A 19,036-nucleotide genomic window follows, 5' to 3' on the forward strand; every position below is an offset into this window, starting at 1 on the left:
GCCAGGCATAATGGGACCCATCTCGTCCAAAAAGTTGACTCAAGTTTGCCAAAAAGCACCTGGATGATCATCAAGACTCTTGGAAGAATGTTCTATGGACAGATGATTCAAAAGTAGAAGTTTTTGGACAACATGGTTCCAGTAATGCCTGGCGAAAACCAAACTTTCTGGATTTTTTTGTTGTTATTCTGTATCTCACTGTTCAAATAAACCTACCATTAAAAGTATATACTGATTATGTCTTTGTCAGGGGGCAAACTGATAGATTAATTTGTATTTTAAGAATAATGACTAAAGGATTTCACCCCAAATACAGTATAAATGTGTGAACGGTGTTAGAGTTATAATGTAGTGTCAACCTACTAACAGAGGGGGGCGGGACTAAACATTCCAGGGTGAAGGGGACTGAGAAAACTGGTTAAAAAAAGCCTCCTAAAGGTGGGCGGAGCAAAGTGCCTTTGTGTGTCAAGGGGTATAAAGCTGTATGTATGTTTTTTGGCGGCAGAGCTCTCCATGATTAAAAATACAGATCATTCTTGCTGGTTGTGGACCTTGAATCATTTATGATTAAAACCAGAGCCTTACAACCCCTGGTAATGATTCAAGCTTAGGTTGAATTAGAGATAGAAATTCTCATGACACAAACGTACAAAATCAGCAGGGGATCAAATACTTTTCCCCCTCACTGTAGCTGACTGACTGGATGAAACTGTGCCAGACTGCAAACAGCTGTATGAAAATATCACACAGACAGGAGATACAGGGTTCCCACTCTTCACACCAAGATAAGGTGAGACTACACTGACTTTCATTTTCCAAACCAGATATTTTACCCCGTTTGACTGCGAATTACTACCTTTTTCAACAACTATCAGCAAGTCATCAGAAATGCTGGCATAAAATGTTTCATTTAGTAACTGGTAGGCTTTGATACATTCCTTCCTGGTGAAAATGCAGCACATTTTCTTATGTGATAAAAACAATGGCCTAAGAAACTGTAGTTTGAGAAACAAATATTTAAGAGCATAAAATCAGTAGAGAAAGAGAACAAAACAAATCTTACCATTAGTGACGAACGTGAAGAGAGCGTCGGACAAAGAGCCGCTGGAAGAAGAAAAATTATATCCATCAATGGTGGGCCGTTAGCTTCAATGATTACAATTACAGTGATAGATTGAGGGCCTGCCATTGTGGAGGAACACCCATTGTGGCCACAAAGGAGCATCACCAGATTGTCACCCCTCCCCGTTCTCTTCCCAAATCAGCCTTCACGAGGACCCTGCGCTTTGTTTCCCCTGCCCTCCCCTGTGTAGTCTCTTCTCTCCTAGTGGCCTATAGCTGGGGGATAAACCTGAACACATTAAGACCCCAGGGTTGGTGTTAATTAAAGGGAGCTATTTGGGAGTATTGTATATTTCTCCGTCATCACTCAACAATCTCTAATTTTCACCAGCTTCCTGGATCTGATGTCTTTATCTTTGAACAGTTCAGAAAAGCAGACGAGGTGGTTAAATTATATTTATGGACGATAAGAGAGGTGTGTCAAAGTACAAAAGATCAAACGCTTTAATGTGGGTACTGACTTTCACCTGCACTTGGGAGTGTCAAAATGATCTACTATCTAACAGTCAAAAAGAAACGGATCCTGCTACAACATGGATACAAACATACACAGGTGTCCATCTTGGTTTGAGCTGATCCATTTCCAATAACAGAAAGTCATTATCAAACAAGATATTGATCCTTTCTTCCAAATTGGACAGAAACTGTCTCAGGGCAGTGTTATATCATCACTGTCAGCCATCCTGAGAGTGGGAAGCATGGGGCTGTGGTTGATTGAGAGAAAGGGATGGGCATTGGTCTTGTCAGAGTAAATATTTTCCTTCCACATTTTTCATGTCTAAATCCAGCAGAATCCAGTGAGGAAGTAAAGTTAAGTCAAACTTGTCTTATCACAACGGCTTAACAGCATCAAGTCCTTCCTGCATTTTAGGGAAATTAGGGCAAGGGGGATACCTAGTCAGTTGTACAACTGAATATTTTATACATACCGTTGGGAGTGTTTGTTAAGTTCATGTTCTAACACAACCCAAGTATTCATCCCCTTCAGCAAAGGCCAAGTATTTGGAGAATTAGACTTGTATTAGGCTGGGGTTGTACATTTACAACAGAGCACTATGCTTCATGCAGATTTGGTGACACAGCACTTTTCAAGAGAAATCCACAAATCCTCAAGGTCTATCAGGAGCCAGAGAACGATACTGAACATATTCAATTCAGCAGTGCATGTTTAGCCATTGAATGCAATGAAGCAAATGTCTAAAGACCCCATGCATGTTTCCTTTGTATAGAATCTGTTAGCAAAGCTCATATAATGTTGTTACATGGCTATAAAGAAATGTCAGTGTACAATATGTTAATACACAGGTTCAGTAGGACAAAAGGTTTATGTACTGGTACAATTAAGATTTATTTGCTACACATAATAGGAGTTTACATTTACACATTTAGAAAGTGATTGATTGATGTGCAGTGCTCAATATGTGTAGAGGGCAAATCAATACTGGGTAATTTGTGAAAACCGAACCCATACATTTAAAAATGTCACAATTTGATTTGCCATCATTGCTTCAATGCATTCACATAGCTAGGCTTAGGGGCTCTGAAGCTTATTTGATATGCACGACTTATCACGTTAGGTTTGCATGCATTACTTCTAAATGACAAAATCCTCCATCCCCCACTGAATATTAGGGACAGCTTGAGTGATGGCCATTTCTTTAAGACTCAAATAAAATTATTTCAAGCCCCTTTGCCTTCACCCTGTTGTCATAATATTAGAGATGCATCACTGTGTTACATGTATAAAAACTGACTATACGATTACACGCTGCAGTCAATAATGACTGATGGACACTATTTTTCTCTCTTCCCCCACCTCAGACCTCAGACCTCCATCCTAAATCTCTATGATTGCCATGGGCAATAGACTGAGTGTCTCTGACATTTGCGAGGAGCTGGCTAATCTATCATTGAAACAGTGCAGGAATGCTAGCCCGCTAGCCCTGCCTGATAAATCCTGTTTCCACCTATGTGAACTAGCCAAGGCCAGGGGCAGCGGACATTTATTTAATACTCGAAGCAGAGATGACACAAAGAACATGAGGTGTCCCTTCATGCAGGTTTATGCTCCTCTTAGGACTGTTAAAAAGATCAATCATAAGCCAGTGGCTAATGTTTGTAGACACCAATTGGTACCTATGCTTACAGAAACCTATAGTGCTGTGAAGGGCAACATGTGATGCCTAACATTCAAGTCTACTGCTGTTGTACTGCCCATCCTCTGAATCATGGCATGTCATTCCCCAGTACTCACTCTTTGGACTGGATCCCATTGGCTCTGGTGGCGGGGTAGTGACTCAGGCCTTTGTGGGTCTCCACGGATACCCATCCTCCTAACTCATCCAGGATAACCCCTGCATGGACGGCGGCCTTACACAACACAGATGTCTGAAACAACAGAGAGATATCATATATTAGACATACAGAACTGAGGTCTGAAACCACAGAGAAATATCTGATATTAGAGACAGACAGACCCATCATAGAGGTCTGAAACAAGAGACAGATATACTATTACACAGACAGACACAGCTCAGATAACAACCAGGGCTAAACACAGAGAAGGTGGGAGAAGTGTAAAACTCCGGACACTCTTGTAATGGAAGTCTGAGCCTGAGATAGCCAAACTGTGTGTGGTGCTACCATTCAGACGCACCAGGTCTGGCAAAAAAACATTTCACCAAGAGAGTGTGGGCCACAAAATACATACATAAAACCTGGACTTGCAACAAAAGTGAATGAGCTTGGACTACTGCTTCCATCAGTGCATCTTTGCAGTCCAGTGCACCATTCCTCTCATGTCTGAGGTTCCCTTTAACATGGAATGGCCCATAGGAGAGCAATGCAGCTCCCCGTCATTCATCCCAAATTAAAGAGGCAATCTCATGATATGGAGCCGCAGTAGATGCTAATCTACTATAAGCCCCATGCATTCTCAATCACACCACACTTAACTTAAACGTGGAAAAAAAGGCACATTGTGATTGCATTCAGGGGCGACAATTACAGTAATTGCAGCTATAGGAGGAATGTCAAACATACTTCTCGGTGGTTCATTACTTAGGAAAGCAGTACTTTGTCACAGAACATACAGTACCTTTGGAATAGCTAGATGCCTACCTCTCAAGAGAATGCCCCACCCTGCTGCTGAAATGAAGAGCTGGGACAGGTGAAAGGGAGCTCTTTGATGGATAAGTGTATAAAAACAGGCATTTCCTCCATTAGACAACGTGAAATGCCTTACAATTAACATGGCAATCACTGGAGTGCTGTAAAAATGAAACGTAGCTCTGCCGATCAAATTCTCCATAAAGTCTCAAACACTAATACAGATGAAAAATGAATTTCTGAAAAAGTTGTTCAAACATGGTAAAAAAGACTGAAAGATATATAAATATATAACCTAACTTCAACATGGAGACAAGGTGAAAGCTCAGTGTTAAAATCAGTTACGGCACATTTCAGCCTGCAGCCATTTCCTCCCTTTCCATGTAAAAAGCCATTACAGACAGGCTGGTCTGACGACTAGGTGTTATACAGTAGGTGAGCACTGAGCACATATTCTACTCTGAGTGGGGGAGGGAGGGAGGGTCCCATTAGCGGGCCAGTGGCTGGGGCCCTGAGGAGCTGCTTTACAGAGGCCTGGCTGTCGCTTATCTGGACCAACAGCTGCTCTGGGGTCAGATTTAACTGTCTCATTATTATTACCCTGATCATTTATACACTGCCGGGTGGGCAGGCCACCACACCGTAAATACATTGAACTCTGCCCTGCCTGTCTGCCTGTCTGCCGGTGGAGCAGATGGATAGGCTCTGGTAGTTTGTATATCCCGAGTGGCGCAGTGGTCTAAGGCACTGCATCGCAGTGCTAGCTGTGCCACTAGAGATCCTGGTTCGAATCCAGGCTCTGCTGTAGCCGGCTGCAACCGGGAGACCAATGGGGCGGCGCACAATTGGCCCAGCGTCGTCCAGGGTAGGGGAGGGAATGGCCGGCAGGGAGGTAGCTCAGTTGGTAGAGCATGGCGTTTGCAACGCCAGGGTTGTGGGTTCGATTCCCACGGGGGGCCAGTATGAAAAAAAATAAAAATAAGAATAATGTATGCACTAACTGTAAGTCGCTCTGGATAAGAGCGTCTGCTAAATAATGTAAAATGTAAATGATATCATGGACCCAGTCAGAGTTATGGCTAGAGACTAATCACAGACAGTTGCTGGAGCAGGGCTGGGTTCAAGGCTGCTGCTACTGCTACTAGTAGGAGCATTATAGACTAGATAATGGCTTTAACACCTCAGCCAAAGACGGTCTGGTTCTAACTGAGAGTGGCCATGTGTCCTGCCTCTGTTAACCTCATTCTCTATACCTCTGCAGACTATTTCAGAGAAGCATTTACCATCTTAGCAGCAGGGGGTGAAATGCTACATAGTAGGAGAGGAACCATCAACAGTTACTCACTTCCCTGCTGTCAGTTCCCAAGGGTCATAATCACTAACTAAGTAGACCTTTCAACCAACAAAATATGTTGCTAAATTATTAATTCACTTACAGTGCTTATTAACACTGAATGATGACATATGGTATGATAACCACATTAATTACCGATACACAATGTATCAAATACATAGCCACAATGCCTAGATGTCTTGTATGGTTATAACAAATACACTCTGAGGAACATTAATGCCATACCATAAACCGCCCAGAACACATTCAAACTGTTTGGTCTAAATGCTAATGACGTGTCTATTGAATGGGTGCAGTGGACAGATAAACAGGCATCATCTCCTCATAATCTAGGCCCTCCACCAAACCCTCTCAATACAATAGCCCACGTGGACTAATCAATCGCTCTGGCCCAGTCTCCCAGGCTGCATCCCAAATATATAAGGGAATAGGGTGCCATTTGGGACGCAGCCCCAGCCCTCGACGCCCATCCTTCTTCCCAGCAGGCGGTGGAGCGTTGGGAAGTTCTCTGTTGTTGTGCTCCCTCAAACCTATTGTTGTGGGGCTGTGGCTCCCTGCTGGGCTTCCTAAGCCTGGAGCTGTCTGTCACACTGACCGCCTGGCCGGTGGGCGGCTGCTCAATAGTCCTGATCACACCCCAGAGAGAGCAGAACCTCAGGAGGCCGGGAAAGACCCTGGTCTGGAAAGCCCCTTTCTTTTTAGATACTGAACCCCATGCAGGGCTGGACAGGGTAGGAGGGCCAGAGGACCACGGGGTTGACCCATCCAGGTGACCCACATGAAATGTATCCTGAGCCCCATAGAGAGGAGGACTATTATAACTACAGTTCTGGAGTATTTTTGGGAATACAGTGACCAGAATTTTCTCACAGAGCTTAGTTCTTAAGAGCTTAGTCTATATGTGTGTTTGGCTGTTCACCTCAGAGTATTACACATCTTATGGTATTACACATCAGCTACTATTTCCAGGTATTACACTGAAACAGCCTTACAAAGAGAGGTGGAAATCTCTGGCTCTAACTATGTGTAATGAGCCCAAAGCATTCTACAGTACACGAGCCCTAAGCCAAGCACAACTGGACCAGGTTTTACAGTTGCCTTGCCCCTTTGGTTTGGCTGACCTGTGATGCAACCTAACAGCAAAACCCAGCTCTGCTGCTGAGGAAAAATGCACCGCAGTTACATAAACAGATTAACCATCCAATATACCTCCACAACCACTTTGTGTTTGTGTGTGTGTGTTCAACAGCAGCAGCCAGACAAAAGCACCAGCAACAACTGGTTAGCCTGGGACCAACTTCTCCTATCCAGCTTTTGGTGTGTCTGTTTCTGTGCCTAACAAGGGCCCATTCAGACCTACTACTACTTTAAGCACCTGTGGGCTGAGATGCTCCAAGTGGGGCCTCAGAACAGTTGTGTTCCTCTGACAGAAGACAGGAAAATGTCATCAAGGGTAAACAAACAAGTGCTTGGCTGGCTGCTTCAGTGGACTAGAACCTGTTAGGACAGAACTGCTGCCAAGGCTTCCAACAACACATAGATGCCTCGTAAATACCTACTCTGCAAACCAACGTCTGTGCTTAAACTTTCCCCAGGGGGGAGGCAGAGACCAAACAGCATTTCTGTCTGCTTTATAAACCTGGAAAAAAGCCAGAGAGCAGGCTACCATAGAGGAGGACTAGACTTTTACTTACATGTCTGTAACCCTGGGAAATGTCCCCGGATATGTCGCCTGCCACTGCTTTGCATCCTGCCGGACAGTACTTCCTGTGAGGGTAGACAACAATAGAACACACTTGTTGACAACACATTGGCCCCATCCTGTCAATTTCCCCAGATGGACACAGTTCAGTGGAGTGGTGAGTGATCTCGTCACACCAGATACGGTCTCTGCTGACACTATCAACATTACTACACCCTAATGTGACAAAATGGACTTGGTGGAGACGTATTGTATAAGATACTTGAATCTAAATTGTACATTTATTTCAGAATATTTAGGAAATGAAAAGCCCATCTTTGACTAGCTGTGGGGTAACAAGGGGTAATATTTTTCATTAAGGCCCATAGTCAATCTAGGAATCTATTGCCATTACAGTTAATCAAGAACTCAAAGCATGACATTTGACTTGTCTGAGACACACACCTACATACGAAACACCCTTACCTGTATTTTAAGTCTGAGAAATGGCTACCTTTGTCCAAACATGTGAGCAGATCTGAGGGGAGAAAACAGGGGAGGAGCGGAGAGACAATGAGGGGAGAAAATACCATCTGACCAGTGGTAGAGCTGACAGAGGAAACCAGCCCTGTGGAGCAAAAAGGACCACAACAACAGGATGAAGACCCTGTTTCCTTCACTCCCTCTGGGATGAACATTCATGTATACACACGCACAGACACACACAACGCACACATTCATTGCTCTTAGCGATCAACTACATTATGTTTTGGTCAACAACATCATAACGGTGGAAACAGGCATATCCAGCAAAACCAGTTTGTAAACTCCTATAATCTCCTGGATCAGCACACTCTGTGTTTGTTTGTCATTCAATATGGTCTGACTTACAGCAGTCTATGCTGTGTTCGAAAACGCTGCATGTAGAAACAGCCCCAACCCTTCTGGGTTCACCCCAAGGAGAGGAGAGGACAGGACAGGACAGGCAAGTCGTGGCACAGCTGATTGATTAACCAGTAGCACTGACTGTCCTCAGTGGAAAGAGAAGGCCAACCAAGGGACCGCACAAAGAAAACACAGATGTAGAATTCAGACAATGGTGTATTTTTTATCAAGATCATTATTTTGGCATAAAACAGCATTTCATAATTAGTTTAGGTGTAGATCTAGAGAGGAAGAGGCTCAAACCTCTGTGGTCCCCTGAGGAGTAGGAGAACAGGAACCCTCGGCCCGAGATGTGACGCCCACTGCGGAACTGGACGATGACCTCATTGGAGTCCGTGTGCACCTCTCTGGGGTAGGACTTCAGGCTGCCACAGAATGTCCCATACACTGCAACAGGAGAGAAGGCCACAGGTTTATCATAACAGCCATTCATCTGCATTTTGACAGCAATGTGACCTCATTTCATATTCCAAATGACCAACACAAGATGGTGCCACCATATCTGAGGCCATCCCACAGGGGCTGTTTATCCCTCCAGGTCTCACTGACAGGTGCTCTATTTTCAGCCCCAACAACCCAAACCACATCATGTCATCTGAACCTCTCTTCCTCTCTCCCTTTCACACACACACAATGAAAAAAAATGCTTCCCTTTTGTCAGCGACAGGAATCTCACTGTAAATAATTTGCAGGGCAGACAAAGGGAGGGGGAGAGAGAGAGAGAGAGAGAGAGACACCCAAACCCAGCACAGTGCCCTTTCCAAAGACCGGGTCTCAGCCAGGCAGCCAGTGCTGGTTGTGCTTGGTCTCAATGGCCTGTGTGTTCACCTGACGACCATGATGAAATATGATGCATCCACTAGTCAGCTCCATGGGAGCCACAGCCTCTGGGTGGAAATCACTATATCCACTCCCTCACTGAACTACACATCAACAGCCTTGAGGGATTTCCTGATGAACAAATAATTACATTCCTCAGTCCTATTGCCCTACAGAACATTAGAAGGTTCATATAAAGGAGTTTCAAAAAAAGTGTGAAAATACCACATTCAAGGTATGACCGGGAATGGGATACTGTAAATATCACTAATTCCTATGGGTATTAATGAGCAACACATGTTGTGAAACCTAGTCAGTGATGGAATACTTCCACCAGGAAGCTGTTGAGGAGAGAATCCAAGGCATACAGTGTTTCACCACTGAGGTTTCAAAGGGCCTCTGACACCCTGGCCTCTGTACTGGTAACCTCAGCTGTGGGTGGGTTACAACATGGGCATGATGATCATTCACTGTACAGCATGATGGATCTGGCAGCTCAACACTACCCTCAGCCCATATCCTGCTCTTCACCCCAGCCTCCTTCCAGCCCAGTAATTGTTACTCAGAGTAGCAGTGGCAGGCTGGAGGAGAGACGTCCTGCTATAGTGCTGCATGACAAATGTACATTTACATTTACGTCATTTAGCAGACGATCTTATCCAGAGCGACTTACAAATTTGTGCATTCACCTTATAGCCAGTGGGATAACCACTTTACAATTTTTTTTTAAATGTATTTATATTTTTTGGGGGGTGGGGTAAGGGGGGAAGAAAAAAAAAGGCTTTCTGTTTGGTGCTCCGCTAACATGGACAAAACCCAAGACGTCTCATTTCAATTAACAGGTGTGCCTTCTTAAAAGTTAAATTGTGGAATTTATTTCCTTCTTAATGCATTTGAGCCAATCAGTTGTGCTGTGACAAAGTAGGTACAGATGATACCCCTATTTGGTAAAAGACCAAGTCCATATTATAGCAAGAACAGCTCAAATAAGCAAAGAGAAACGACAGTCCATCATTACTTTAAGACATGAAGATCAGTCAATATGGAACATTTCAAGAACTTTGAAAGTTTCTTCAAGTGCAGTTGCAAAAACCATAAAGCGCTATGTTGAAACTGGCTCTCATGAGGAATGCCACAGGAATGGAAGACCCAGAGTTACCTCTGCTGCAGAGGATAAGTTCATTAGAGTTACCAGCCTCAGAAATTACAGGCCAAATAAATGCTTCACAGAGTTCACATTTTTTATTTATTTTTTTCACCTTTATTTAACCAGGTAAACCAGTTGAGAACAAGTTCTCATTTATAACTGCGACCTGGCCAAGATAAAGCAAAGCAGTGCGGTAAAAAAAACAACAACACAGAGTTACATATGGGGTAAACAAAACATAAAGTCAAAAATACAACAGAAAAATATATATACAGTGTGTGCAAATGTAGCAAGTTATGGAGGTAAGGCAATAAATAGGCCATAGTGCAAAATAATTACAATTTAGCATTAACACTGGAATGATAGATGTGCAAGAGATGATGTGCAAATAGAGATACTGGGGTGCAAATGAGCAAAATAAATAACAATATGAGGATGAGGTAGTTGGGTGGGCTAATTTCAGATGGGCTGTGTACAGGTGCAGTGATCGGTAAGGTGCTCTGACAACTGATGCTTAAAGTTAGTGAGGGAAATAAGAGTCTCCAGCTTCAGAGATTTTTGCAGTTTGTTCCAGTCATTGGCAGCAGAGAACTGGAAGGAATGGCGGCCAAAGGAGGTGTTGGCTTTGGGGATGACCAGTGAGATATACCTGCTGGAGCGCATACTAGGGGTGGGTGTTGCTATGGTGACAAATGAGCTAAGATAAGGCGGGGATTTACCTAGCAGTGATTTATAGATGACCTGGAGCCAGTGGGTTTGGCGACGAATATGTAGTGAGGACCAGCCAACGAGAGTATACAGGTCACAGTGGTAGGTAGTATACAGTGGGGGGAAAAAGTATTTAGTCAGCCACAAATTGTGCAAGTTCTCCCACTTAAAAAGATGAGAGAGGCCTGTAGTTTTCATCATAGGTACACGCCAACTATGACAGACAAAATGAGAAGAAAAAAATCCAGAAAATCACATTGTAGGATTTTTTATGAATTTATTTGCAAATTATGGTGGAAAATAAGTATTTGGTCAATAACAAAAGTTTCTCAATACTTTGTTATATACCCTTTGTTGGCAATGACACAGGTCAAACGTTTTCTGTAAGTCTTCATAAGGTTTTCACACACTGTTGCTGGTATTTTGGCCCATTCCTCCATGCAGATCTCCTCTAGAGCAGTGATGTTTTGGGGCTGTTGCTGGGCAACATGGACTTTCAACTCCCTCCAAAGATTTTCTATGGGGTTGAGATCTGGAGACTGGCTAGGCCACTCCAGGACCTTGAAATGCTTCTTACGAAGCCACTCCTTTGTTGCCCGGGCGGTGTGTTTGGGATCATTGTAATGTGGAAAGACCCAGCCACGTTTCATCTTCAATGCCCTTGCTGATGGAAGGAGGTTTTCACTCAAAATCTCACGATACATGGCCCCATTCATTCTTTCCTTTACACGGATCAGTCGTCCTGGTCCCTTTGCAGAAAAACAGCCCCAAAGCATGATGTTTCCACCCCCATGCTTCACAGTAGGTATGGTGTTCTTTGGATGCAACTCAGCATTCTTTGTCCTCCAAACACGACGAGTTGAGTTTTTACCAAAAAGTTCTATTTTGGTTTCATCTGACCATATGACATTCTCCCAATCCTCTTCTGGATCATCCAAATGCACTCTAGCAAACTTCAGACGGGCCTGGACACGTACTGGCTTAAGCAGGGGGGACACGTCTGGCACTGCAGGATTTGAGTCTCTGGCGGCGTAGTGTGTTACTGATGGTAGGCTTTGTTACTTTGGTCCCAGCTCTCTGCAGGTCATTCACTAGGTCCCCCCCGTGTGGTTCTGGGATTTTTGCTCACCGTTCTTGTGATCATTTTGACCCCACGGGGTGAGATCTTGCGTGGAGCCCCAGATCGAGGGAGATTATCAGTGGTCTTGTATGTCTTCCAATTCCTAATAATTGCTCCCACAGTTGATTTCTTCAAACCAAGCTGCTTACCTATTGCAGATTCAGTCTTCCCAGCCTGGTGCAGGTCTACAATTTTGTTTCTGGTGTCCTTTGACAGCTCTTTGGTCTTGGCCATAGTGGAGTTTGGAGTGTGACTGTTTGAGGTTGTGGACAGGTGTCTTTTATACTGATAACAAGTTCAAACAGGTGCCATTAATACAGGTAACGAGTGGAGGACAGAGGAGCCTCTTAAAGAAGAAGTTACAGGTCTGTGAGAGCCAGAAATCTTGCTTGTTTGTAGGTGACCAAATACTTATTTTCCACCATAATTTGCAAATAAATTCATAGAAAATCCTACAATGTGATTTTCTGGATTTTTTTTTCTCAATTTGTCTGTCATAATTGACGTGTACCTATGATGAAAATTACAGGCCTCTCTCATCTTTTTAAGTGGGAGAACTTGCACAATTGGTGGCTGACTAAATACTTTTTCCCCCCACTGTATGGGGCTTTGGTGACAAAACGGATGGCACTGTGATAGACTACATCCAATTTGCTGAGTAGAGTGTTGGAGGCTATTTTGTAAATGATATTGCCGAAGTCAAGGATCGGTAGGATAGTCAGTTTAACGAGGGCATGTTTGGCAGCATGAGTGAAGGAGGCTTTGTTGCTTGGATTGGAGATGCTTAATGTGAGTCTGGAAGGATAGTTTACAGTCTAACCAGACACCTAGGTATTTGTAGTTGTCCACATACTCTAGGTCAGACCCGCCGAGAGTAGTGATTCTAGTCGGGTGGGCGGGTGCCAGCAGGGTTCGATTGAAGAGCATTCATTTAGTTTTACTAGTGTTTAAGAGCAGTTGGAGGCTACGGAAGGAGTGTTGTATGGCATTGAAGCTCGTTTGGAGGTTTGTTAACACAGTGTCCAATGAAGGGCCAGATGTATATAAAATGGTGTCGTCTGCGTAGAGGTGTATCTGAGAGTCACCAGCAGCAAGAGCGACATCATTGATATACACAGAGAAAAGAGTCGGCCCGAGAATTGAACCCTGTGGCACCCCCATAGAGACTGCCATAGGTCCAGACAACAGGCCCTCCGATTTGACACATTGAACTCTATCTGAGAAGTAGTTGGTGAACCAGGCGAGGCAGTGATTTGAGAAACCAAGGCTATTTAGTCTGCCAATAAGAATGCGGTGGTTGACAGAGGGGGCATGGGCAAGTTGGTGCGGAGGGTGCAGAGCTGGTGGCTGGGGTAGTGGTAGCCAGGTGGAAAGCATGGCCAGCCGTAGCAAAATGCTTGTTGAAATTCTCGATTATTGTAGATTTATCGGTGGTGATAGTGTTTCCTAGCCTCAGTGCAGTGGGCAGCTGGGAGGAGGTGCTCTTATTCTCCATGGACTTTACAGTGTCCCAACACTTTTTGTAGTTAGTGCTACAGGATGCAAATTTCTGTTTGAAAAAGCTAGCCTTTGCTTTCATTTACATTTTACATTTTAGTCATTTAGCAGACACTCTTATCCAGAGTGTATACATTACTTTTTTATTTTTCATACTGGTCCCCCGTGTGAATGGAACCCACAACCCTGACGTTGCAAATGCCATGCTCTACCAACTGAGCTACATCCCTGCCGGCCATTCCCTCCCCTACCCTGGACCAATTGTGCGCCGCCCCATGGGTCTCCCGGTCGTGGCCGGCTACGACAGAGTCTGGATTCGAACCAGGATCTCTAGTGGCACAGCTAGCACTGCGATGCAGTGCCTTAGACCACTGCGCCACTCAGGAGCTAGCTCAAGGCTGATTAGCCCACCACAACATCCATTCGGTTGCAGCTAGCTAGTTGCGATGATCCGGTGTTAAAGGTCCAGTGATTCAGTGATTCCGGCATACAGTGACTGCCAAATGTATTAGGACAGTGACACATTTTTGGTTGTTTTGACTCTGTAATCCAGTACTATAATCCAGCAATGACTATGAGGTTAAATTGCAGACTGTCAGCTTTAATTTGAGGGTATTGTCATCCATATCAGGTGAACAGTTCAGAAATTACAGTACTTTTTGTACATAGTATCCCCATTTTAGGTTAACAAAAGTATTGGGACAAATTCACTTATATGTGTATTAAAGTAGTAAAACGTTAAGTATTTGGTCCCATATTCATAGCACGCAATGACTACACTGAACAAAAATATATAAACACAACATATAAAGTGTTGGTCCCATGTTTCATGAGCTGAAATAAAATATCCCAGAAATGTTCCATAAGCACAAAAAGCTAATTTCTCTAAAATGTTGTACACATTTCTTTACATCTCTGTTAGTGAGCATTTCTCCTTTGCCAAGATAATCCATTCACCTGACACCTGGCAAATGCTCACCTTCGATGGCCACTGGCACGCTGGAGAAGTGTGTTCTTCACGGATTTATCCCATTTTCAACTGTACCGGGCGGATGGCAGTTGTGTGGGTGAGCGGTTTGCTGATGTCAAAGTTTTGTAAAGAGTGCCCCATGGTGGTGGTGGGGTTATGGTATGGGCAGGCATAAACTTCGGACAACGAACACAATTGCATTTTATCAATGGCAATTTGAATGCACAGAGATACCGTGACGAGATCCTGAGGCCCTTTGTCGTGCCATTCATCCGCCACCATCACCTCATGTTTCAGCATGATAATGCACGGCCCCATGTTGTAAGGATCTTTACACAATTCCTGGAATCTGAAGATGTCCCAGTTCTTCTATGGCCTGCATACTCACTAGACATGTCTCCCATTGAGCATGTTTGGGATGCTCTGGATCGGCGTGTACGACAGCGTGTTCCAGTTCCAGCCAATATCCAGCAACTTCGCATAGCCATTGAAGAGGAGTTGGACAACATTCCACAGGCCACAATCAGCACCCTGATCAACTCTATGCAAAGGAGATGTGTCGTGCTGTATGAGGCATATGGTAGTCACACCAGATCCTGACTGGTTTTCTGATCCACGCCCATTTCTTTTAAAGGTATCTGTGATCAACAGATGCATATCTGTATTCCCAGTCATGTGAAATCCATAGATTAGGGCCTAATGAATTTATTTCAATTGACTGATTTCCTTATATGAACTGTAACTCAGTAAAATCTTTGAAATTGTTTCGTTTATATTATTGTTGTAACTCTACACTTTGTTGGATGCATCTGCTGTTTGTTTTGGTTGTGTTTAGATTATTTGGGGCCCAATAGAAATGTATTGTAAATAATGTATTGTGTCATTTTGGAGTCACTTTTATTGTAAATAAGAATGGAATATGTTTCGAAACACTTCTACATTAATGTGGATGCTACTATGATTACGGATAATTGTGAATTAATCGTGAATATTGATAAGTGAGGAAGTTACAGACACACAAATATCATACCCCCAAGATATGCTAACCGCTCACTAATACAATAACAGGATCACCCACAACTTCCTCTTTGTGTGAGGCTATTCTCAAGTACAACAAAGACACCCGCTCTCTCCTCCGGCTCTTTATATAAGGAAAAAAAACCCAGAAAAAGCTCTGTCCTTGGCTAAGTGAATAGGGAAGCTCAGTCTGACATGTGCTTTACATCTGTGGAGAAGGAATGTTATGAAGACTGTGGTCTGTGTAGCACCACCACCGCTAGCTAGGTCACACTTCCATCCCCACATAGAACCAGAGAGACAATAGCCAAGGCCAAGATGGCTGACTCAGACTCACCATGCTTGCCTCCGTAGCCACCCTTGAGGACCTTGACGTAGTCCGACTGGCAGTCCCGTGCCTCCACATCCAGGTCGCCAAACCTGAGGACCAGGCTGTTGCCCTCTGGCACACGGATCTTCCACTCGCACCAGGTATTGTTGGGGTAGGTTCCCGGGTAGTTCTTAGATGAGAGGACACCGCTCTCTGGGCCCAGCATTGAGTGGCCACAACCGTCATCTGGACAAAACCATAGGAGTGAAGTCGAGTTAGATCAGAAAAGTTCTGTCTCCATTTTGGTGTTGTATTTCTATTACATTGTTTAAGACTTGTTAAACCATGATATGAGAAACACACGTGATGGTGGAGCTAGGTGGAGAAAAAACTGGAAGGCAAATAAGAACATTCACCATTCAAGGCTCAACTTTCACTCCACAACTACGCCAAACAACCTCACCAGTAAATTAGACATATTGTTCAGTTTGCTAGCTAGCCAACATGACTAATTTTACTAAGCTAACCGTTTACAATTAATCAAGGAAAGCAGCAGGTCTACAAAGAGAATGTGCTAGTACATATGAAAGGAATCACTCATGTTAAGTAGACATTAAGGGAGGGAGACATGTCAAGACAAGTCAAACCAAACACACTGTAAATATTGCATTGTCAGCAAAAATACAAGCCCTGATGAGAGCTATTGGAAGGCAGTCTTAATTACATCAATCAAAGTGAGTAAAAATTAGCCAATGTCTCGATGAGCTGACGTCTTCTCAGACTGACAACAAATAGGAGTTACTTAACAGAAATACCTGGCTGATGCACTTCTGCTTAAGAACGCAGAGCACAGCAAAGCAAAAAAAGCACAACCTCCAAGAAAGGCAATGCTCTCTCTCTAGAGATCCAGAGATCCCCATTGGGTGGCACGAGAGGTGGGGTGTCTGTCTGAGATGCTCAGCTGCTTGGGCCAGGCCAGCTCCAGGCTCTTGTAGAAGGTGTGGGGCTTCCCTTTGGCCGTGTGTGTGTGTGGTGTGCCAGTGGCGCCCATGCCTCGGGGCCTAGCCCAGCACCCTGGTGACACGGTGGACCCTGTTTACAGAAAGGTTAATCCACTGTCCCCCTGGGTGTGGCATTAACACCTGTGACAGCACTAACAGGCCCGCATGGGCCTCATGGCAGCTGTGTCCCACAGAGACCAGTCACCAGACTGCTCCATCAGACCTAGGCCCAGTCCTAGCCTCTAATCCCTAGAGACGTCACGTAGATATGAAATGATTAGCAATATTGATTAGCAATATGGTGAAAATTCTACCTAGCTTATCATAGGGCAAGGTTGCGCTACTATCACGTCTTATGCTTACACCTATCCCCAATACATCATACCTATTCAATTTCTTTCAGATCTAGCCTATATAGGGCGGCAGGTAGCTTAGTGGGTAAGAGCATTGTGCCAGTAACTGAAAGGTCGCTGGTTCTAATCCCCGAGCCGACTAGGTGAAAAATATGTCGATGTGCCCTTAAGCAAGGCACTTAACCCTAATTGCTCCTGTAAGTCACTCTGGATAAGAGCGTCTGCTAAATGACTAAAAAATAAAATTAAAATAAATATGAAGTGCCTAGGAGGTAGGGGCTAGTGTTTGGACTGGGCCCTTGAACTTAGATGTACTGTATGTAGAACAGAAACACATAGTCCAGACATCAATGGCAGGATCTGTGCAGTGCTGGAACATTTCGCATAGGCCTAAAACATGCATGAAATAACACTGGTTTCTGGATAAGGAGCTCTAAAGACAGATTCTTTCCAAGGAAGGTAAATCACATTTCATGGAAAAACATTTAAAGAAAATTAGTTGGCCCACGGACAAATGAATGAGGCTATTAAAAAACACATGATGGCAGCTTTGACTTGACTGGCCAGTCCACAGGCATGCAGTGATGTTACGTCAGCGTCACACACTGGGCAGGCACACACAGTGGCCTTTGTGGTCGGAGGCTGGACTCAGTCCAGATGTGAGGCTGGGCGGACAGCACAGCGGGACGGAAAAATGTAAACAAGATGCAGATACCCACCTGGGGGCAGGCGCAGGAGTCAGTGCATCATCACACAACGGTAAAGTAGGAAATAGACTACACCCATGCCGCGGAGAATTACTGACCATAGGTGTGTAAACAGAGAAGGTCAGAGTGGGCCCTTTAAGATCCACTCAAGAGCCTTTTCAGGTAGTGGTTCGTTTGGAACAATAACAATCAAGCTCTCTGTCTATGTTTTTTTTTGTTTGGTTCAGTCCACATGCACTTTAAATACCTAAAGTACAACAAAATGTTTACATGACAGAGTCCCCCAGCAGATAGACCTACTAAGCCATTTTTTAATCTTCCATGACCTAGACATTTTCTGATCCTCTCAGATATAGGCTCCTGTGTTGGAGGTTTCAGTCAGATTTCAGTTCTTGTCTTTTTTTAGTTCCTGAGATTCTTCATTCATAGTGAGGTATCATTTCTCTCTATGCAGTGCACATAGTTGGGTCACTAGAGTAATTCCACCTAAGCTTTATGTATCATTTTCTCACTCCAGTCATACTGATATACACAGGCAAACTCATTCATTAATTTTTTACTAACAGAGAATATAATGATGCAATTTAAATGTTTTATGCCAGTGCATCTCTCATCGTCTCTCCTGAACACCTGGCTGACTTCTGCCCTCGGGACAAACATGAAATATTCACTTCACACACTCAGAGGGGCAGTTGTGGAAGCAGATGCAATGTGACAGGCAGGGAGGCTCAACATAATACCAGGTAGAGGGGGAAAACGCCATCAAATAATGACAGGAATCAATTCTTCCCCCGCTCTGTCGGACTACAATGTGCATCGGACTAAAACTGTTCATTGCATGGCTCCACACAAGGTTCCCAAAGGAAGCCAGTGGGAGAGCTTTGGCTAAGCTGAGTGCTAAGGCATGCGTGGCGCTGTAGGGCATTGTTCAGCAGCCAGTGGTGACTCCTTGGTACTGAGAGACAATACCACAGGAACACAGGCACAAAAGGATGACCCTGCTCCATTGTCATTCTAAGGCACGTAGCCTACTATGAGCCTATCTGGCTAAATAGTACAAAATCGAGCATTGCCGTCCATCAGTGTGGTGGTACAGGAGGATGATCAATCACACAGCTATTATGGTCGCAGCTCCAGTACCTCCCTTTTGGCTGTTTTGTCACGGGTGAAAGTCACC

General features: G+C 44.2%; 1 protein-coding gene across 1 annotated transcript in view; it reads right to left on the reverse strand.

Annotated features, from left to right (window-relative positions):
* Positions 1-19,036, reverse strand: part of LOC121552844 (discoidin, CUB and LCCL domain-containing protein 1) — a 39,037-nt gene that overhangs the window by 19,180 nt on the left and 821 nt on the right. Inside the window, exons 2-7 of the mRNA XM_041865911.1 lie at positions 15,826-16,044; positions 8,454-8,597; positions 7,752-7,803; positions 7,279-7,351; positions 3,377-3,510; positions 1,064-1,104 (exon numbers count right to left, since the gene is read on the reverse strand). Coding sequence (XP_041721845.1) covers positions 1,064-1,104; positions 3,377-3,510; positions 7,279-7,351; positions 7,752-7,803; positions 8,454-8,597; positions 15,826-16,044 — 663 coding nt within the window. The remainder of the gene's footprint in view (positions 1-1,063; positions 1,105-3,376; positions 3,511-7,278; positions 7,352-7,751; positions 7,804-8,453; positions 8,598-15,825; positions 16,045-19,036) is intronic.

This window comes from Coregonus clupeaformis, chromosome 36 (genome assembly GCF_020615455.1).
Source record: "Coregonus clupeaformis isolate EN_2021a chromosome 36, ASM2061545v1, whole genome shotgun sequence".
Taxonomy (NCBI): domain Eukaryota; kingdom Metazoa; phylum Chordata; class Actinopteri; order Salmoniformes; family Salmonidae; genus Coregonus; species Coregonus clupeaformis.